The sequence below is a fragment of the Schistosoma mansoni genome, chromosome 2 (genome assembly GCF_000237925.1).
Source record: "Schistosoma mansoni strain Puerto Rico chromosome 2, complete genome".
Lineage (NCBI taxonomy): Eukaryota > Metazoa > Platyhelminthes > Trematoda > Strigeidida > Schistosomatidae > Schistosoma > Schistosoma mansoni.
Window position 1 is genome coordinate 33193601 of NC_031496.1, and position 24506 is coordinate 33218106.

The following is a 24506-nucleotide window of genomic DNA, read 5'->3' on the forward strand; positions in this document are numbered from 1 at the left end:
GATGCGCGTTTCATCGAGTTTCGAAATCGTCAGGTGGATGTACTTGCATTCCAGAGTTAATGTTCACTCTGGAACTCGAACCTAGTACCGTACTCTCCAAACTATCAAACTGAAGTATAATCTTCATAGTTTAGAAATGTTGACTTGTAATATTGTAATGAACAAGAACACAAGTGGGGACAATCGAATGTATTTCAACAAAAAACTACAGAATATCTTAGTGAAAGCTGAGAATCCTACATTGAATACTTCATTTGCAAATTGTCAATCAATCGTCTCAGACTTCATTGTCCTTTCGTTTCCATACTAACCATTCTCTGTTCTCATTCTCTTTTCGTTGATCGTCTTAATCTTCTGTCTTCAGGCATTCTACTTTCAACTGATAATACATACTTACCCCTCCGGGGGCTACTGCCGGTCCCAAGCACGGATAAAGGAGGAGGGTTGGGCATCAGGTTAGCGACCCTATCCCATAGAAAACCAACTCGCTAAAAAATGCTAACCAGAAAAACACTGGGCCTATATTTTGTATTAGTAGCTGAGCGTAATCTGTAATCTAACTGAAGCTACGGTTCCCTGATAGATTTGTTGTAATAAAGAATTACTGACAGTTGAACCAATAATTATTATCATTATCTCATTGAAATATTCCTTAAGCAATTACTACCAAGTTCATTTCCATAAATATATTTTTGTTTTTTGTGTGGTACTCACTCACTCACTCACTCAATTCTTACAACTTATGCACTGTTCTGCAATCTCATGAATTAATTGGAATTAGATATCAACACTGTTGAACGCTGATCCAGTAGTTTAGAGGTTAGGCGTTCATGTGCGAAAAAGAAGATTCTAGGTTCGATCTCTGGTGATAAGATCTTAGTTGCATACTATTGAAGTGTTACATACCAATAAGAAACAACTATTCCATGATCCTAGGTTTTTTTATAAATGATCTAGCTGTGACCGATTCGTGATTTAAACTATTCACATTTAATAATCTTCATAAAAGTTTCTATAATGATGGAATACTCTTGTTTCATTCTATATCTATCTACCTTCAAATAACCTTATTATAAAGTATACTAATAATCTTCAATATAGTTGAAATCATGAGTCAATTGTAGCTGGATTGTTTGAAGTTAGACATTAACGCCGTTGGATACCGGCTGGCTCATTGGTTCTAGAGGTTAATCGCTCGCGCGCGAGACTGATAGTTCCTGGCTTCAAATCTCACGAGGCGAGATCGTGGATGCGCACTGCTGAGGAGTGAGTCCCACACTGAGATGAAACGGCCGTCTAGTGCTTCCAGGTTCTCCATGGCTGTCTGGCTTCAATGGACTCATGATTTCAACTATAAAATTACTATAACCTCCACAAATAACCCCTTCTGATAATCTTCAAACTATCAATTATTTAAAAGTTATAATATACAGCATAATAATAATGGGTTATCATTCAATAAGATGGATTCATACATTTTCTCCTGTTCCAATAAAATCTTTTTCTAATTCACAATGTAATTCCAATGTATCACCATTACGATAACTGAATATCTCTGTTGTAGTTTCAGATAATTCTATAATATAGAAATAAAAAGTTATTGAATGAATAGAATGTTGAATTACTTGAATTAAATTTGAATTAGCTCAATGAAGATGAATGAAAATTGTAGTAAGTAAGGTTCGAGTCCCACATATTGAATGGAAAATGGGCATTGCTGAACATATTAAGACGAAATGACTGTCAAGTGTAATCACAATTGATTGGTCACTGGGTGGTGATCATTATCATGCGTGTCAAGTCCTTCTTAGTGCAGATCGAATGCTATCGATCAAATTGCAATGTGGCCACTAGTCTAGGTGGCTCGACACTGCGTGCACTATGTTGAGATAAGATGGTGGTTGGATGTAGTCAATACGATAGCTCAATAGTAACATCTCTCAGTGTGAAGCTAGATGACACGGGATCGAATCCGTCATGGATCACCAGTTCCCTCAAGATTACAGGTACAACGTGCTGACGAGTGCCAAGTAGCACGAAGCCCGGGTCCAGGACTGTCAAGTGTTTACAGGTTTTGAATGACGATCTAGCCTAGATTAACTCATTAATTCAACTAATAAATTCGAATTGAATAGTTAATTTTTATGGTAATCTAATGAATTTATGAGAATTTAGTTGAATTTGAACTCAATTAAAATGATTGAACTCATATGGGTTTAATAAATAGTAGTAACTTATCACAATTGATTGATCACTAGGGGTAGTAACAATGTCATGTGTGTCAAGTTCTTCTTAGTGTAGATCGAATGCTATCGATCAAGTTGCAATGTGACTACCAGTCTAGGTGGCTTTACAATGCCCAGTGGTAACATCTCTGACTGTGAAGCTGAGTGACATGAGATGGAATCCGTCAGGGAGCACCAGTTCTCCCAAGATTACAGGTACACCTTGCTGACGAGTGCCAAGTAGCACAAAACCTGGTTCCATGGTTTCCTGTTGACCACCTCTAAACACCCTCTTACCTCAACATAGTGCACGCAGTGTTGAGCCACCTAAACTAGGAGCCATATTGCAACTTGATCGATAGCATTCAATTTGCATTAAGAACTTGACACACATGAAATTGATCACCACCCCCAGTGATCAATCAATTGTGACTTCATCTCAGTCCTACAGGAGATCCGTCTCGGTCCGGATAGCTCATTGGTAGTGCCTCTGATTGTTAAGCTGAGTGATATGGCATCAAATCCCTCAGGGAGCACCAGTTCCCTCAAGATTACAGTAGTAACATATGAATTTATATCTTTCATTATCATATATATATATGATAACTGAATCAATTTATGTCCTTTGAAAGTAAAATTAAACAAAAGTTTGGAGGATCGCTGTAGTTTGAAACTGGCATTATGCTTAAGATTATTAGGATTGAATATTATGAAAATAAAAGTCGCATAACATTTTGGCTCAACGATAACTCCATAAAATAATAATCATTGAAAGATTAGATAAACTATTCTTTTTTTCATAGTTGAAAGCGTGAGTCAGTTGAAGCCAGACCACCATGGAAAACCTGGAAGCACTAGACGGCCGTTTCGTCCTATTATTGGATTCCTCAATAGTGCACATCCACGATCCCGCACTCGTGAGATTCGAACCCAGGACCTACTAGTCTGGAGCCAGAACCCTTAACCGATAAACCACTGAGCCGGCTGGTAACCAACGGTGTTAATGTCTAACTTCAACTGATCCACGAAGTTGAGCAACCGTTCACCAATTGTCTTCAGTGAGTTCCTATCTCACAACAGACGTGGTTTAAACTCCACTGGTCACTGCTTCTCACTAGAACTCGTAGATGTACTTCTCGAATTCAGTCACTTTTTTCTTACTTAGATAGATCCAGATATGTTATTTGGTGATTACTGTACAGAATTACTTAGCATCCAGAAAATAAACAACCTAAATATTGATAAGATGAACCAAATCTCTACTCTTTATCATCCAGATACTAAGTAGACATCAATTACTTGTGTCACTGTATAATATGATGAGTAAGAAGATGACATTAGATGACCTTATAAGAAAAGATGGAGACTGTCTAGTAGTGGAAACCAAGACACGCGTTTCATCGTATTTTGGACTCATCAGATAGATGTACCTGAGTTGATGTCCATTTCAGGACTCGAACACCATCACGCTAACCACTTAGTTACTGAGTTGTGATGGCCACCTGTTCGTGCAATGGGTTGATGTAGTTTACTTGTATCTTCATATTGTTGTTTAGAACTGCAACTGGTCAATCTCTTATTGACATATGTGCATTGTGTGTGTGTATTGCCTCAATATTCTCTTAATTCACAATCATTATCAATAAAGATAGATAGTGTCTAACAGTGGAATCCAGGACGTACGTTTTGTTCCAAAAGACTGATCCATTGCAGTCCGAATACATCAATAAGAAGATTCAATTAAACAATTAGATGACTTTATTCAACATTCCTTCATAAGATCATCAATGTTGACTTACTATTCACACAACTTATCAACTGGAGGTCAGTCAACATTTTGGTAAACAGAATGAATCTTCATCATCATCACTAAATTTGTTTATTTACATTATTGTTTAAACTAAATAAGGCTAATCCAACTAAGAAAACAATTTTTTGTTTCAATGATTTCAGTTTCTACAATTCTACAATCATATCTATAGTTGATTTTCACATCTATATATATAGGTCGAAAGTATAGGCTAAGTACTAATAATTATGTAGATTAGTTGAAGTCAGACATTAACACCGTTAGATGCCAGCTGGCTCAATGGTCTAGTGGTTCATGCTCGAGACCGATTAGTGCTGGGTTCAAATCTCTAGAGGTGGAATGCACTGGACGGCCGTTTCGTCCTGTCGTGAGATTCCTTAGCAATGCGTATCCATGATCCCGCCTTGCGAGATTTTTAATACATGAATTCATAAGTTGATTAAAGCTAGATCACCATGACAAATCTGGAAGTATATAGACGACTACTTCATCCTAATATAGGACTCCTTAATACAGCTTACGAGTTTCAAAACCTAGAATCTATCAGTCTCCATGGTGATCTAACTTTAATCCACTCATAAATTCACCTAATAAATGACTACAATCTCCATAAAACCCCCCTTCCCCCCCCCCTCAATTGATTGATAAGTAGTATATTCCCATCATAAATATACTAAATCAGTAATTAAACTTTACATGATCATTTATATTATTCTCATATCTAGTTTCTTACAATGATTAATTAAATGTAAATAAATTTATTACATTTTCATTATAATGTTTATTAAAATTATATTCCCGCCTCTTAAATATTTAAACAAAACGTATACAAACATAGGTACATAGATATATATACTACTAATTAGGTCAATAAACAATAATTAGTAGTATGTATCAATAGTAATAATCATCATTTGGCAGATAGATGGATTCATTCATAAATCATATTGGAGAGTAACACATATTTGGATACAGTAAACAGTCGGGGTAAATTTGGCAATGAAATTATATATTCAATGGATCAATTTTGAAAAAAAAAAGGGTGGATACAATTTTCAAATAACAAAAAAAATTTTGTTTATGATTTAAACAAAAAAAAATTTTTAGGAATTAGAAATGTTGGATAGTAACTAATCTTGGAATACAGGATACGCGTTTGGCCCCACTTTTGGGACTCGAAAGCTGGATGTAACCTACATCTCAGAGTTGATATTCACAATGGGACTCCCATTCAGTATTGTTCGCTTCAAACGCTATCGCATTATTCACTCAGCTATTGAGTCCTGATAGCCACTTGGTTGTGCAATGGGGTACCAAGTGAATCTAAATGTTACTATATAATTTATTGATATATTACAAACGAAAAAAATTTTATAAGTGGATGAGGGGAGTTCGACAGTGTTTATTGTAAGATAATAACTCATTGAAGATAACGATGGATTGTGGTGTAATATCATGAATTGTATAATTGAAATGATGAGTCAATTGAAGCTAGACCACCATGGCAAAGCTGAGAGCACTGGATGGCCGTTTTTTCCCATTGTGGGACTCCTTAGTAGTACGCATCCTCGATCCCGCCTCACGAGTTTCGAGTCCAGCACCTACCAGTCTTGCGTGAGCACATCCAGCGATGTTAATGTTTAACATCAACCAATCCACGAAATTGAGAAACCATTCACCAATGTCTTCGGTGAGTTGATATCTCACAACAGACCTAGATGAACTCCACTGGTTACTGCTTCTCACTAGAACTCCAGGAAATATCTATTGAAGAGTGATAGGTCCTGGATTCGAATCTCGCAAGGCGGGATCGTGAATGCGCACAATAGGGCGAAATGACCGTCTAGTGCTTTCAGGTTTTCCATGGTGTCTAACTTCAATTGACTCGTTATTTCAACTATAAAATTACTGAAATCTCCGCAAAAACCCCTTCCGATATTATGAATTGTTTGAAGTTAGAATTAAATCATGTTACTTGTAAATTTAAGTATGAAATTTACATAGGTAGGAAGAATATGAGAATGTGAATACTCATTCATCCGAGAGTGGAGAAAGTCAGCTCTGCCACTCGAAATGCTCTCACATGGCCACGCATATACAGCCCCTGCCAGGGAAGTCCTACTCCCTACGTTCTCGTGGCACCGGTGTTGTTTACGAAGTCGAGAGGACGAAAAGCGAATTTCTGGCGCTGTAACCGGATTGAAAGACACGGAAATTCCACCTAGAGAACTTGGAAAACCCTGATTCCAAACCAATAGTGCATATGGGCTCCAGTATCCTGAAAGAACAAATGAAATATGAACTAATTAATGGTCACTGGTTATCATGGGTAAGTATACTTACCCATTTTTCCAGTTGTACTGAGGGATTTAGGTTCTAGATCAAGTGTAATTGAACCAATAACTTCTCCAGTTTCAGATGAAGTTACTTCACATGTTATTGATGTATCACGTTTAACACCATCATCTGGTACATGATCAACAATTATTTGACGAACTATTGTTTCACTATCTCCAATCTTTCCACTTTCTATTGTTGACCATTGATAATTAAATGATGCAGTCTGTGCTTCATTTGGTGGCATATGACATTGTAATATAACAGTTGGATCATCAGGATCAATTCTTCGTGAGATGGTTATATATGGAGTTGCTATGAAAGATGAAGGAAATACATATTTATTAAATAATTAAAAAAAATTAATGCTGACTATGGTTTGCATTCAGAATTAATCATAGTTATACAGTGATGGACGAGACAAGCACTAAATTGGAATCCCGAAGGAAAAAGGAAACGCGGAATACCAAGGAACACATGGCGTACGGAATCGAAAGAAAATATGAAAAGAATGAATAACAATTGGAAACAACCGGAAAGGATTTTCCAGGACAGAATTGGATAGATAATGCTGATGGGTAGCCTATGCCCCTCTTCTACGAAAAGTAGCAGGCGTACGTAAGTACATAGCAATGAAACTTGAATAATTACTTCTGATTCATAAGGTGTTGGAAAACAAACTGTAGAATAAACGAGTTGATATGGGTAATATTTGCTACTGGTAAATCATTCCTGCTGTGATATATATATTAGAAGGAGGTTTGTGGAGACTTTAGCAATTTTATAGTTGAAATCATGAGTCCATTGAAGCTAAACAACCATGGAAAACCTCGGAGCACTGAACGGCCGTTTCGTCCTATTATGGGACTCCTCAGAAGTGCGCATCCACGATCCCACCCCACGAGATTCGAACCCAGGACCTACCAGACTCGCGCGTGAGCGCTTAACCTCTAGACCATTGAGCCGGATGGTAACCAACGGTGTTAATGTCTAACTTCAACCAATCCACGAAACCATTTGTATTCAGTGAGTTGATATCTCACAACAAACCTAGATGAACTCCACTGGTCACTGCTTCTCTTTAGAACTCCACGAAATGTCTCCTGAAACCAGTCACTAGTGAGCATATGATTATTATCAAAAGGGGGTTTGTGGAGATTTTAGTAATTTTATGGTTGAAATCATGAATCAACTGAAGCTTTACCACAATAGGACGACACGGTCGTCCAGTGCCTCCAGGTTTTTCATGATGGTCTTTCTTCAATTGATTCATGATTTCAACTATAACAATATACATATTACTTTATAAAACATTATCGAATAAACCATAGCTTGAAAGACTGTCAGCTGAAAGAACAATTGATATCTAATTCGTTCTAATATACGATTCCTCAATAGTATTTACACACAGTCATACCACTAATCACTAATAGCATTAGAAGATGACTGTGTAATACCGTGAAATGATTCAAGTTAGGAATATACACCATTAGATACTGGTCTGAAGATTAAGCGCTCACTGTTCAGTGCTTTCTGGTTTCAAAACGTATTCTCAGATCATTTTATGATAAATACTATAAAATCCAACCTATTCCATTACAACTATTTCGTGTTAAGTGGTGTAAGGATGGCTCGTTGGTAAACTCGAAGAAGCCCCAAGAAGGCCAGAAAGAGCCGAAGACATTCCATCCAATCACTGCTAGGGAAATATTCTAGCATGTCGACATGTAGCTTCCCTATTGGATGGATAAGAATGACCCCCTATGTGCCTATTGGTTGTCCGAAATGATGATTTATTCTCAGTCAAAAACTATAAATACATGAGATTTCTGTATTATATTTTGACACTGTTTTGGGTTATAAACTTCCTATCTACTAGTCTTCCATCTTCTCTCTTGCGACGTTTCGGGTTCGATCGTTCAAGTAGTCTAGTAGTATGCGGCATATTAAGAATCAAAGCTCTAGATATAACAGTTCGAAAGTAGTTTTCTTAAAGATTTAACAATCACTCAGATAATCTTTGAAAATCAGAAGTTATTCAAAAGGTGTTTTCTTCAAATTTTAGGGTTTTCATAAGTCTGTCCTGGTACGGCCGAGAATGGGGAGAGTCAGTTCTCCCTCTCCGAATGCTTCCACATGGGCCCGTGCATACAACCACTGACAGGGAAGTCCTACTCACAACAAGGGTGTTGTTTACGAAATTGAGAGGACGAAAAGCGAATGTCCTGCGCTTTAACCGGTTTGGTGGATACGGAAGACCCATTTAAAGGCATTGGAATACCTTGATCCCAAACGAATAGTGTACATGGGCTTCATGCCTTCAAGTAAACTATAGTAAAAAAAAAACTCTGTTAATGAATTAAACATCTATTGTGTTAAATGTTTACTAGTTTATAATAGAAACAATACAACTCAACTTACATTCCGAGGATCTACGTACTCGTCTTAAATAAGTCTCCTGATCTATTGTTGTATTCCATTCATTCATCCAACTATATTGACATATTGGTAGAATCTGTTTAGTATGATGAAGTTGTGGAACAACAGGTTTCAATTGATAATTATATTCATTCACAATTATATGACCCTTAGGATATTCCCATATTACAAATGTATATTCATTTAATACATTAGGGCATTGAAAATAGATTAGATTTTCATCATGAATCAATTCTCCCAAATTAATCTCTATGGCAATAAAACAGAATAGTAAATTGAAAATAAGTTGATCTGGATATGATCAGTAAGTTCAATACTACTTAAAAAAGGAGATTACTATATTGCTTCGAACATATCGTGAATCAATATCTCACTTTAATATAGTTAAGATCATGAGTTTACTGAGGCTAGATCACCATGGAAAATCTGGAAGCACTGGACGGCTGTTTCGTCCTATTATGGGACTCCTCAGTAGTGCGCATCCACGATCCCACCTCGCGGGATTCAGATCCAGGACCTACCAGTCCTGCGCCAGAGTACTTAAGCGATAGACCACTGAGCCGACATCTGATGGTGTTAATGTCTAACTTCAACCAATTTCACTTACTAACCTACTTACGTCTGTTACCCATCGTAGAAGAGGAGCATAAGCCACTCACCAGCATTCTTCATCCAATTTTATCCTGAGCAATCCTTTCTATTTCTTTCCGATTAACTCCGCCTGAAGCTACTCTAAAGTTACTGCCGGTCCGAAGCCCAGGTAAAGGAGGGTTGGGTATGGGGTTAGCGACCCCATCTCGTAGAAAATTAACTCGCTTAAGAAAAGCTCGTTCCAGTTGACATGATATCTTTTAATCAGGAGAAGATGTTTCATACATTCTTAATATGAATATCATCAATTTCTTTGTCTAATTACATAGTTGACTTGATTTAACTTTTGTGTCTTTTGTACCTTAGTCCATTCGCTATTTATTGAGTTATAAAGAAATGTTGACACGGTTCTTTACAATAAAATAGACACTTTCCTCTTCACACTTTCCCAAGATCCGAATACCGATAAGCATAAAATAAACCTGCTAACGACTAAGCCCTAAAAAACTGTGAATACTTTGATTCATTTATGCAGTCTACATATGTCCGACGCTTTAACCGGATTGGAGGACACGGCGAGTCCACCTAGGGGAGTTGGAAAACCCTGATTCCAAACAAATGGTGCACATGGAATCTAGTATCCTGAGGAAACAAATAGCGTATGAATCAATCATTAGTAACCGGGTACCATGGGACTACATCTCCTCACGATGCTCCACTGCCTTATGGATCAGACCTTTAGGTCAAAGGCTCCTGTTGTGTGGTCCTCTAAGAAAACCAGCTGCTTCAGTTTGGGCACCTGTGCAGTATCACAGCCCTCATACAAATCTCATTTGATTTGTGTGGTGCATATATATCTGATGCTTCCTTTTTACCAATATTTATATTTAAATAATCATGAATACCTTGAATTTGTGTTTATATTAACCATTTTACGAAAAACCATCATACTTTATTTGTTTATAATCATAAAACGTTTTACCGGAATTCTATTACAGTTTACCTGTTCAATGGAAAACAGGTCTATAGAGTGGTTTTTTCTGGTTAACATATTGATTACAAACTGAATAGCTTACTATAGTTTCATATAAGTTACCTAAATAGAATGATTATGGACTAAGGTAACATAAATACTTTGTAACTATCTTTTAGGTATATTGATTTATACTACTGAATTCATTTCTTTAATGATTTTTGGTTGATTATCAGTTAAACGAAACATAGACAACAAGCCTATCGATAACTATGATCAATCAACGGACATTGGGATCTATAATTTCTAGGTATAAGTAGATGCGATAAAGATATGATAAACAGATTATTGATTCAAATGTTAAAGTAATAAAGAATAGGTTACCGAAGATGGGCACTTCCATGTGTGTATACCAATTCAACTGCTTCTGTGCATCTAGTTACATAGGCTGTACTCAGAGGGCTTTATCCTTGCGTGTTCATGAACATGTACCAGCATGGTTGGGAAAAGGAGTCACTAAATCGATTGACAACACCATCCTTTCTCACTTGGTAGATAGTGAAGGAGGAAAAGGAAGCTTTCTCTGTTTTATATCAAGTTCCAAAATAATCTACCTCAAGGAGCTAGATGACGGTTACTCTACATAGCCGAAGCTATTTGGATCAACTCCAGAAAACCAAACTTATGTATCCAGAAAAGGTATATCCAGCCTCTATGTTTACCTTGGCCTACGACTGGATCACCGGATAGCTAAACTGAATATTATAAACCTCTTAACCCCCCTTTTTTTGATTACCTATATCTTAATCTTCACATCCATCATTCCCGATTCGTTTATGGTAATTACCCTGATAACATCCCTCTTATTACGTATTATATTTACACAACAATATTACTATTATTACGATTCCTATTATCATCATTACCTCAATTGAAAAAATGAAATTCTCCTACTATTCTGCTGATTGTGACTGGACACTTCACTCCAAATCATACTGACCTTTATTATATGACCGTTCTAATTTGCAAATAACACAATTTCGAAGTATCTCTGATGTAATAGAAGATACAAACGTTCACCATTATTAACATATACCGTTGTCAAATTCATTAAAACCTGCCTCAATTTAGCCTTTATAAAAGTTTATAGTTGATATCATGAGTCAATTGAAGCTAGACAACCATGGAAAATCTGGAAGCACTGGACGGCCGTTTCGTCCTATTGTGGGACTCACTCCTCAGCAGTGCGCATCCACGATCCCGCCTCGCGAGATTAGAACCCAGGATCTGTCAGTCTCCCGCGCGACAGCTTAACCATTAGACCACTGACGTCATAATAATCATGAACTTATAACTGTAAAGTATGATGATGAAGTTATTGAACAAACAATTGTTCACTCAAATATTCTTCATTTTTGAATATTCTATAGGGATTTTTTTAAACTGCCAATAAAGGAAAAACTTCTCATACCTGACATAAAGTTATTTGACCATATTTCAATTTTTCGCACTGGTAAGTGACGATGCAATGACATTGAATATTCTGAACAGAAGTAAGTACCCAAATCATCATTAGTCAATTTATCGATGCATAATTCGGGGCTGGTTTGTCCATTAATTTTCAATCCAGGTAATCTATACCAAACTATGCTTTGGTTAGTCCAATTAACTTGAGAAGTTGTTGGATTACTGCATGTAAGTGTTAAATTCTCACCTAAAACACCTTCAATAATTTGAGTTTCTTTACGGTCATAGATAAATGTTTCATAAGCTAGAATTCAGAAAGAAAAAAAAAGAAAAAAAATTATGTATTAAATTCATTCGAATCTTCCCATCGATATGTTAGGACCGCAACTGGTCAGTCTCTTATTGGCATATGTGCATGCTGTGCGTATTGCATCGGTATAGCCTTATTTCACAAGCATTATGAGCAAAGATGGATAGTGGCTAGCAGTGGAATCCAGGATACGCGTCACTTCGTCCTATTTGGGACTCGTCAGCTGAATGTACCTGCATCACAGAGTTGATGTTCACTCTGAGACTCGGACCCAGTACTGTTCGCTTCAAACGCCATAGCGTTATCCACTCGGTCACTGAATCCTGTTGTATTGTTTATTACTACTGTTTCCAATACTTTAAGGATAAAGAACATCAGGTTACTTAGGCTACTTTCAGGATTCGATCATTAGATGGAGATTAGGATTGGTGAATAGTGATCATGTTATTTCTCTCATTGGTTTATTTAAATGAATATAGTCTATATTTGTATAATTAGCTTATGAAATTTTATACCAGTGATATATTAAACGTATTAAACCTCATTTTGTTATCAGCAGGAGAGTAATTGCTTGATTGTAAATCTTACGACATTTGTTTACTTTTATATAATTGAAATCATGAGTCAATTGGTCTGTTGAGAGATATCAACTCACTGAAGACAATGGTGAATGGTTGCTCGATTTCGTGGATTGTTTGAAGTTAGACATTAACACCGTTGGATGCCGGCTCACTGGTCTATTGGTTAAGTGCTCGCGCGCGAGACTGATAGGTCTTGGTTTCGAATCTCGTGAGGCAGGATCGTGGATGCGCACTGCCGAGGAGTCCCATAATAGGACGAAACGGCGTTCAAGTGCTTCCGGGTTTTCTATGGTTGTTTAATTTCAATTGACCCATGATTTCAATTATACAATTCATGATATTTCACCACCGTCCATCATTATCTTCAGTGAGTTATTATCTTACAATAAACACTGTCGCGTTGGTTAATAACGGGATTAAATAAGCCAAATACGAGAATGAATTTCGAATATGTATATTTCATGCAATCTTGGATCCAAACAAACGAGTGAAGAAACGAAGTGAAGAGAAGAGAAACTAAATGACACTCGTTGGAGAAGGCAAGTGAACCAACTCAATCTAACCAAGAGTGGATCGATAATGATAGCCGAACAAAAATAAGGTACAGATATGTGATGAATAGAATATGAAGTGCATACACACATACGCTCACATAATAACAGTCAAAGTTCAGGAGCGAATAATGAACAAGGTCAAAATGTGACTGAAGAAGAATGAATAAATGAAGCTATCCTGAATCTAGAATAAGCTATAAGGGCTCTCACCACGTATATATATCGAAATTAATAATCTATAAAATAGGCTAAGTTTAAGGCATAGTACATCATTTGAAATTATAACATGTGAATCAGTGATTATAAACAAAGATGAATGGTGGCTAACAGTGGAATCCAGGATGAGCGTTTCGTTTTATTTCAGACTCGTCAGCTGGATGTACTTGTATTCCAGAGTTGATGGTCACTTTGGGACTCGAACCAAATAGATCGAAACGCTCGTCATGGTCTTCGCTGCTAGCCATCATCCATCTTTGCTTATTTGTTAACAGTTAACATATTTATTTGCAGGTCAAATAGTTCTGAATATTTCTTAGGGAATATATTTATGTAAAAAAAACTTAATTCCTAGAAGTTCCTTAAATATTACTACTTAGCTATACTTGTGATGTAAGTAAGACCAATCAGGAATGGACTGTCTGATGGCAGGAGGTTAAGAAGATTGAATTGAAGAAAACAGAAAAAGAAACATAAAGGAATCGAGAATTGGAAGAATCTTGAAAAACGTAAAGGATTATTGATGGAAGATTTGCTAATGAAGTATTTAATGAATTTTCATAGTTGAAAGCATGAGTCAATTGAAGCTAGAACACCAAGGAAAGCCTAGAAGCACTGGACGGCCGTTTCGTTTTATTGTAGGTTTTCTCAGCAGTGCGCATCCACGATCTCGCCTCGCGAGATTCGAGCCCAGGACCTACCATTCTCGCACCAGAGCACTTAACCTCTAGACCATTGAGCCGGCATCCGATGGTGTTAATGTTAAACATCAACTGATGAATGGTTTACAGATTTTAAGAAATAACTCTGCAATTTTGCATTAAAATTAAATCGATCTTCTTCAATTGAGTGATCGTTCACTAAATAGTAACGTACTGCAATCACAAAATGATAATATTTGAGCTTTATTATAACATAACAGTATGACACATAACTGGTAACAATTAAATCATCCTGATATATTTATGAAGGACAGTGAAGTAGAATGACCTACGTTCTCACTGACAGCCTACTGTAAGAGAGAATAAATCAGCCTGCAATTGTAGAGGAAATTAGGAAAAGACTTTGGAAGTGGATAGGACACACATTGAAGAAATCATCAAACTGCATCACGAGGTAAGTCCTAACTTGGAATCATGAAGGGAAAAGGAAAGGGAGTCCGCCAAAGAACACAATACATCGAAATGAAAAGGATGAATAGAAACTGGTAAGAACTAGAACGTATTGCTCAGGAGTAATTTGGATGGAGAATGTTGGTGAGAGGCTTATGCTCCTTCTCTACGAAGGATAACAGGAGTAAGTAAGCAAGATAAAATATCAGAAATGTTGCAAACAAGTATGGAGAATTCCTGAACATTATAAGATTGGTGATACTTTGCTGATGAAACATTCCTTGATATACTGAACATAAGTTTGCATAGATAACTTTTGTAAAATGTTAATTCTATGTATGTTAGACACATTTATATATGTAGGTTTGTAGATAATTCCCCAGTAATCAGGTCATCATTCGTCTCTTACACCTCTTGGAAGAAGATAGGCCACACACCAGCATTATGCATCCAACTCAGTCCTGAGCAATACATGCCAGTTGCTATTCATCCTCTTCATATCTGCTTTCAATTCCCGAAGTTATGTGTTTCATCGCCTTCCTCTTCTACATTTCCCTTCACGATTCCAAGTTAGCGCTTGCCTCGTGACGCAGTTTGATGATTTCTTTAATATATGTCCTATCCACTTTCATCTGTTTTCTTAATTTTGTCTTTAATTGGAAGTTGGTTTGTTCTTTCACACAGTAGACTTGTGCTGATGGTATCCGTCCGACTGATATTGAATGTCATACATAGATAATTGTTCTTGAATACTTTGACATTTTTGATGATTGTTGTAGTTGTTACGCACGCCAATCCAAAACGTGATCTGGTACGGATGCATAACCGAGCGCCTTCAGCTAAATGAGTCCATTAAAACTATTGTGGTCAGCATCCCATGTCAAACACTTAAAAATCTATTGATTTAGGGGGATTTATTTAGAGCTATAACAGTTTTACACATGATCGAACCTACAGGTTATTGAAACACATTTACCAAAGTATCAGAATGAGTGAATACACTTTGCATTTCTGATTTCGAATCCAGTCAATTAGACATGCTAAATGGACGAATACCTGGTTTTGTCAGTTATTTGTATCTTATCCACGATACTTAAAAACCGACCAATCCTAAAGATCTTTCATTAACTCCAATTTGGACAAATTACTAAACTCTTCTGAAAATCATAAATCTATAAAGGGTAGACATCTATGGATTTTTTTATTTTTATTAGTTTCCTTAAGGACATTAATTTGTCACAAACAGTGACAATAGTAGTTTACATGCCAGTGTGGTGTGATCTACTTATATCCACATAAGTAGTATATAACGATGGTCAGATATAGAGGGTATTTCAGTAGAAGATCGATAAGGGAAAGAACGAAAACGAGACCCAATCGGTATGAAAATGCATGGAGAATGAAATCCGAGACAATGGTCTGATATTTATAAGAGGAAAAGTCACGTTTGAGACGATGGATTGATAGTTTGCAACTTAACTATTTACTATATGCTTCTCAGATTTTACTAAGATGTTCTATAATTTTGTGCTCAGCTACATTCGATTGACCCTACTTGTATTCTTGTTCACTACACCAGAACTCTAATGAAAGGGTTAGACCTTAGTAACCATTAGTCCGTTTGAAACAGAAATAAACTGTGAAATATTAAAGTAAACTGAGATATAGAAGAAATGAAAAACTTTCGTTATGGTACTTATTTATTTATTTAAACACATGAACATTGGTACAAGAAAGCACCAGATATATATGCGCCACACAAATCTCATTTGATTTGTGTGAAGGCTGCTCAGGTGCCCAAACCGAAGCAGGTGGTTTACTTAGGGGGCCACACCCGGAGCCTTTCACCTAAAATCTGATCCACAAGGCAGTGGAGCAACCATGGTAGCCGCTGACAAACACTTGGTTCATACGTCACTTTTTCCTTCAGGATCCTGGAGCCCATGTTCACCATTGGCTTGGAATCAGGGTTTTCCAACCCCCGTAGGTTGACTCGCCATGTCCACCAGCCCGGTTAAAGCGCCGGACATTCGCTATGGACTGGAAATATGCATTTCATTAGAGCTTTACAATGATACATCGACTACATTCTATGTTGTTTTAATCAATGTATTGTTTGGGTAATAGTTCCCAGCCTACATATTACTTATCACCATTCATGTAAACTACTTTATTTGATTTTAAATTCACTTAGTATTGTTTGTTTGAATCTTCCCATTGATGTTTAAGACTGCAACTGGTCAGTCTCTTATTGGCCATATGTGCATACTGTGCGTATTGCTTTGATATAGCCTTAATTTACAAGCATTATAAGCAAAGATGGATAGTGGCTAGCTGAGTGGATAACGTGATGGCGTTTGAAGCGAAAGGTACTGGGTTCGAGTCCAAGAGGGAACATCAACTCTAAGATGCAGGTACATCCAGCTGACAAGTCCAAAATAAGACGAAACGTGCGTCAAACTGGATTCCACTGCTAGCCACTATCCATCTTTATTTTCTTTTTTGGTCTCTTTAGTAAAAGAATAAAGAAAAATAAATCTTATTTAAATACATTTAGTATTGTTTGTTTGAATCTTCCCATCGATGTGTTAGGACTACAATTGGTCAGTCTGTAATTGGCATATGTGCATACTGTGCGTATTGCCTCGATATAGCCTTAATTCACAAGCATTATATGCAAAGATGGATAGTGACTAGCAGGTACATCCAGCTGACGAGTCCCAATTAGGACGAAACGCGCGTCCTGGATTCCACCGCTAACCACTATCCATCTTTGCTTAAAATCTTATTTAAATGTTCAATAATGATAATAAAGCTATTGATTATCAAAGGGAACATCTGTAGGAAACATGGGAAAATCATATCAACAAATGATAACAGGTAGTAACATATATGAATGACAACAACAAAAAAAAGGATCACAAAATGGTGCCGTTTTTTTTTCTTGTTGTTTTCCTAAATAGTTATTATTGATTGATACAATCAGTCACCAAGCACATATATTGTATTGGTCTATGTTACTATACCTTTATTAACACTACAAGATGTACACTAAATTCATAGTTGTTACTATGATGGTAATAAGATTGTATATAAAGATATAATACAAGAAGAAAGAATCAGTTAGTATAAAGAAAAATATCAAGTCATTTGAATCTCATAATTTAAAGGGGAAAACAAAGAGTGGTATATACACCTACGCTATTATGATCGATTCTGAGCCATATCGCCAAGAATCTTTCACTATTGGTTAGAGACTAATGATTGGTGATATGATAATGAACAATATTTCAATAAATCAATGAATGAATATTCTTGGGTATCTTAGTTTCTATGTTGTTGGTTTTCCTTTTGGATAAATGTCATAAATTGAGAGGAAAATGTGTAAAACCAAAAAAAAAAACCAAAAATTATTATTGATTTTTGCCTATTCTCCTTTTTTTATATAAACAAACGACAGATTTCCCCCCCCCCAAGAAAAAGATAGAAGAAAAAGAATTTGCTTAGTGCTTCTATACTACAAAAAAAAGTGTTGCCAACTGGTGTGTATGTGTGTGTGTGTGCGTGTACGCGTTTGTGTTTTGATTAGACTTGACTTATAATATCAAAATGTCATCTGCAAGGATGTGTTCTTTTTTAATAGAAATAACATTTTAGTTAAAGTCTGTTTACTATAAAAAAATGTCATAGACTTTGACAATTCTTCTAATGAGTTCTTTTATTAGCCTAGGTAAGACTAGTAGGAGAATTGTCAGTATGGGACTAGCTTCAAAATAGATTTCCTGGAGTTCAATCTGTTACGGGTGTAAGACAGTTATCTACCTTAGATAATGGATGAAGGGTTATGCAAGATCATGGATCGATTAAAAGGTAGAGATTGATAAGCATTTGCATACGAGTTTGAAAGTGGTGGAGAAGATTTGTAGCTCAAGTGGATGAAATTCAAACATTTCATTTCTACTAGAAGTTTGTGCTGATGATGTCGTTCAGAAGAACGACCAAATCATCTAGCTAAGAGAATAAAAATCCATCAGAGTCTGAAAGTTCTGGGTTCGAATCTCGCGTGTAGGATCATAAATATGCACTTTTGAGAAGTCCTATACTAGGACGAATCGGCTATCTACTGATTTCAGGCTTTCAATTGTAACCTAGCTTAGATTGACTCGTGAATTCAATTGTTAGAAAACAAAATTATTGATATGATTCACTTATATAATGTATCATCCTGAAAAGTAACTGTGAAATGTAAGGAGATATAGGGAATGATTCATATACATACTGAGTTTTCTATTCAGACATCCAAAACCTTGTTGACGTTTAGAATCTGAAATCGTTCAGCTGTTAGGAAACATTGTGATAAGTTGACAAACTGTTTCTCTGTTAGTTAATCAAACAATAACTTTAAGTCGACGTTAATCCATCGGAACATCAATAAACTGTTAGATTCATTTGTTTAAATAAGAATGTTTACATATGAAGATAAAAAGTATCTTGTCTATATTCAGTTCTGAAATGCTATCAGTTAATTCGTCCGAATATATTGACTAATATTCGTATAAATTATGAAGATTTACGGATTTTACTGAGATCACCGACTGAATTAAGTTCGAAAACTATTGGTGTAGATTATCAACAAAGATGGATAGTGGCTTGCAGTGGAATCCAGGACGGGCGTTTTGTCCTATTCGGGACTCGTCAGCCAGATGTACCTACATCTCAGAGTTGATATTCACTCTGGGATTTGAAGTTAACTCAGTTGTACAAGCAAATGGCTATCAGGATTCAGTAGTTAAGTGGATAGCGTGATGGTGTTTGAAGCAAATGATACTGGATTCGAGTCCCAGAGCGAATACCAACTCCTAGATGATGGTACATCCAGCTGACGAGTCCGAAATAAGACGAAACGCACTTCCTGGACTCCACTACTAGTTACTATCCATCTTTGCTTATAATACTTATGATTTATAGCAATATCTAGACAATATGTATGGGATGCACATTTGTAAAAAAGAGACTGATTAATTGATGTCCTGAATAACAATGAGAAGATTGAAACAAACAGTTCAAAATGAATTTGTTTCGTCCTGTTTTGGACGCGTCAGATGGATGTATCTGCATTTCAGATTTGATATTCACTTTGAGACTCGAACCCAGTACCATTCACTTCTAACGCCATCATCTTATCTACTTAGCTACTGGGTCTTGATTAGCGACTGATCAACTGAATTCCAAAACATCAATGAGAAGATTCAGACAAACAATACAAAATGAATTTACACTTCACTCCATTGCACAAGCTAGTGGTTATCAGGACTCAATGGCTAAATAGATAACGTGAATAAAATTAAAAAGACTAAAGAGAAGATAACGAGAACAAACAATGGTTGGTGTGAAAACGAAAAAAAACTATCAGGTCTGAGATGATTAACTGATATTTCCAAAAGGAATCGTCAAGTTTGAGACAGTCAGTTGATGATCTGCATTTAATAATAATCAATAATTTTCATTTTATATCCAACTATAAAGAATGAAGATGAGCACCATCTATTGATGATAGAATAACAACAGATACAAGTACAATATTCAAAACAAAAAGCCAAGTCAATTAACATTGAACTCCTTTACATCAGTAGATATATATAAAAGTTATATATGATATTTCACAGTTATGTAATACACTCTTGTGGGCCAGGGTAATGTTACATTGGTTTTCAGGAGAACCAGACACCATCCAGACTTTCATGTGACAACCCAAACAACACAGCTTAATCCCGTTTAACAGGAGAGTCAGACACCGCCCTCTTACTTAACCTGAGCAGTACAGCTCAATCGCGCCCCACAAGAGATCCAGTCACCATGTGGGCTTCAACGCTACAATCTGAATAGTACAGCTCAATCCTGTGGTGCAACCGCATAGGTACCAAGCACCCTGGTGGACCATCCACACCATTCATATACACGTCACACGTATAATTACTCCGATCATTGATCATGTCAATCAATTATCCATAGCATAAATATGCCAAAGTTGACCTATTCCGCTTACGCGACAGTCAAACTCAATAATGTTAGCAGTGACGATATGCCTTACAATATCCCAATGACAATGGCCGTTGAGAACACTGAAAAGTAACCACCAGTATAAATGAAATCGGTTAACCAGCAAACCAATTTTGCACATAAACAGTCAGCGAAACTTGCCAAACTAATGCCAAACCATCCACAATATTAATAGTAAACCTCCAGTCTCATATGAAACGTTCAGCTCTACATAGCAATATAAATTATACCTCATACAACATAAATGTAGGGTAGTAAACGAAATAGCCTAGCCTGAAGCTTCAAACCCATTGTACCGTGTCGGAATACAATACATCAAGATCATTTTTATCGCATTTACGAAATTTTCATTTCTCCAACTTTTCCAGACCCTGAGTTAGGGGTAGTATCCTTAGATACTTATAACCGTAAATTTCAATAAAATTCCTGAGAAAATGAATAATTGTTTTATTTTCATAGTTAAAACCATAAGTCAATTGAAGCTCAACCATCATGGAAAACCTGGAAGTACTGGACGGCCGTTTCGTCCTATTGTGGGACTCCTCAGAAGTGCGCATCCACAATCCCACCTAGCGAGATTCAAACCCAGATTTCCATGGTGGTCTAGCTCCAATTGACTCATGGTGTCAACTATGAAAATACTGAAGACTCCATAAAAACCCCTTCTAATTATTTTGTTATCAATATTAATATATAGTACAACTTTACCATTGATTGCAGTGATGTAATAATAATAATAATAATAATTATTATTATTATTATTACTATTATTATTATTACTATTATGAGACAGGGGAAACGAAGACCTATATTAAAGGCATCAATTATAATTAAGGTTCCCTCTCCATAAGAGGTAACAAGCGTAGGTAAGTAAGTAACTAGGTAAGTCATTTTAATTAAATTGAATAATTCGTTCTTTTTTTTGGGGGGGGGAGGGGTAGTATTTTCTTGTACAAGGTCATTTGTTTTAAATGGATAAATAGAATTTTCTAAATGTTCTTTTATATAACTTTCTTTTAATTAAAATTAATAGAATAATGATGAAAGTTTAATATGATAGATGTTTAAGTCCTTCACACTGATTCTATCATAGATTAGTATAGAATGGGTCTTTTAGTGGATTGGGTACACTTTGAGGAAATCATCTAATTGCGTCACAAGACAAGCCCTCATATGAAATACTGAAGGCCAAACAAAAAGAGGAAGACCAAAGAACACATTATGCCGAGAAATAGAGATAGACATGAGAAGAATGAACAAAAATTGGATAGAACTAGAAAGGAAGACCCAGGACAGAATGGGTTGGAGAATGCTGGTTGGCGACCTATGCTCCATTGTGGGAGTAACAGGCGTAAGTAAGTAAGTAAGGGTCTTTTAGTGCTGAATAGTGAGATGAATTGAAGATAGTAACTTATTGGTTATGAAAAACAAAGGATACTGTACTTATATATAATTTTACATTATAAATGGACCTTAGCTAGGTAACTATTGAAAGAGGAAAACATTGGAAAGGTGATTCGTCCTTGAATCTTATAACAATATACATTCTTCATTAAATCTAGTACTGAACAACTGAATATTTTGATCACAGAATTGTTATCTAATAGCTGAATGTTCTGATTTCAATTTCATAGAACTAAGAAGAATATCTGTTTCAATAGTTTAGATCATGAGTCGATTAAAGTTAGACCACTATGGAAAACCTGGAACCACAGCTTAAAGGCCGTTTCGTCCTATTGTGCGAATCCTCAGCAGTGCGCATCTACGATCCCGCCTCGCGAGATTCCAACCTAGGACCTATTAATCTCGCACACTAGTGCTTAACCTCTAGACCACTGAGCCGGCCGGCATCCAACGGTGTTATTGTCTAACTTCAACCATACTACGAAATTGAGCGACACATCCACTATTGTCTTCAGTGAGTTGATATCTCACAACAAACCTGGTCGAACTCCACTAGTCACTGCTTCTCACTAGAACTCCAGGAAATACCTCTTGAAGCTAGTCACTAGTAAACATATGTTGATTAATATCAGAAGGGGTTTTGTGGATATTATAGTAATTTCAATAGTTGAGATCATGAGTCAGATGAAGCTAGACCAGGAATATGTTATAATTTTGGTGACTATATAAGACAAAATATATCTATCCATGAAATTTTTGTTCATGAAGTTGATCGGTCTGTTCATTGTATTTTAAACCCTGATTTATACAATCATTCATTTACTTCATTTGTTGTAATGAGTATATTATTCATCTAACTTGGAATCTTGAAGAGAAATGAAAAAAATAAGGAAAGACAAAGAACAGATTGGGTCGAGAATTGGAAACAGACATGAAAAGAATGAATAACAACTAGGAAGGAATGTCCAGGTCAGAGTTGGATGGACAATGTTTGTTGGATGGCCTATGCTCCTTGACAGGGTGTTAACAGGAATAAATAAAGTAATCTTTCTTCTTTTTATTTTTATTTATCTAAATTGAGCTACTAAAAAGTACCTAATGAACAATTGAAAAACATATTCAACTTCACAAAAATATTTGTACTATTATAAAATACTTTAAACAATAAATATTATTACAACCCAAGATGGATAGTGGATAGCAGTGGAATCCAAGACTCACGTTTTGTCCTATCTGAAACTTGTCAGCCGGATGTATCTGCTTCTCAGTGTTCATGTTCACTCTGGGACTCGAACCGAATACCTTTCGCTTCAAACACCACGGCGTTATCTACTCAGCTACTGAGTCCTGATAGTTACTTGATTATGTAATGGGGTGAAGTTTAAATTCCACTCCAAGCCACTATCCATCTTTGCTTACAATGCTTGTGAATTAAAGCTATATCGAGGCAATATGCACAGTATGCACATATGGCCAGTAAGAGACTGATCAATTACAGTCCTAAACATCAATTTATTTTTTGTACTATTTACATGAAGTTTCTCAATAATGTTTCACACTCTAAATGATCAATCTCTGATTAGCACATATATATCCTATTCAAACTGCCTTAAATCGTGTACCGAAGTGAATATCCATTCTAGGATCAAAGTACATTCAGGTAATATATCCTAAATACGATGATCCCTAAATTGTAGATTCTGAAGTGAACATCAATTCTAGAATGCAGGTACATTCAACTGACGTGCCCTAAACAGGATCATCCGTGGATCGTCAATTCCATTATTAGTTACTATCCCTCTATACGGATAAAATACATAATAACCACATACACACCCACAACACAAAGAAGAACCAAATTACTTACTTGTATTAGATGTAAATAATAATTGAATTTCTGTTACTAATAACGATTCATTATTTATAATACGATATAATTTACACCAATAATCATCATCATTATTATCAGTAGTATCAGTAGTATCATTAAAATTAATTAAATAATTCACTTTTAAATTAATTTCATTCAAATCAACTTGATAAATAGATAAATTTGATTTATAAATTATTAATAAATCACCATTTTTAGCATGAATTAATGGACATTTTAATTGAATATCATTATTACTACTTATAACTGGTGGTATATAAGTAGTATATGTATATGAATAATAAGATGAATTATGTATGGTTACTACTGAATTCAGTTGAATAATTAAATATAAACATGTAAATAGAATGAACCATGGAGTTACATTGATCATGATTAAAAAGGAAAAAACGAATTTTTTTCTATTTTGTTCTCTTTTTTTGTTTTTTTCTATTTTTTTTTGTTTTTTTTTGCGGTTTTTTTTGTATTTTTCTGTTAATCAATAAAAATTTTCATAATTTTTTTTTCGTAGTTGCTAAGGAATCTTTTTTTGTAGT

At 35.8% G+C, this 24506-nt stretch overlaps 1 protein-coding gene and 1 non-coding gene across 2 annotated transcripts in view; one reads left to right on the forward strand and one right to left on the reverse strand.

Moving 5' to 3' along the window:
- The window catches only part of Smp_146950 (hypothetical protein), a gene marked incomplete at both ends in the record, with an annotated part of 126748 nt that overhangs the window by 93097 nt on the left and 9145 nt on the right, over positions 1-24506 (reverse strand). Inside the window, 4 exons of the mRNA XM_018796423.1 lie at positions 1476-1576; positions 6379-6687; positions 8794-9060; positions 11847-12146. Coding sequence (XP_018650637.1) covers positions 1476-1576; positions 6379-6687; positions 8794-9060; positions 11847-12146 — 977 coding nt within the window. The remainder of the gene's footprint in view (positions 1-1475; positions 1577-6378; positions 6688-8793; positions 9061-11846; positions 12147-24506) is intronic.
- Positions 16943-17012, forward strand: Smp_tRNA_01349_Pseudo_TTG.1.1. Its single transcript has one exon. It is a non-coding gene (tRNA).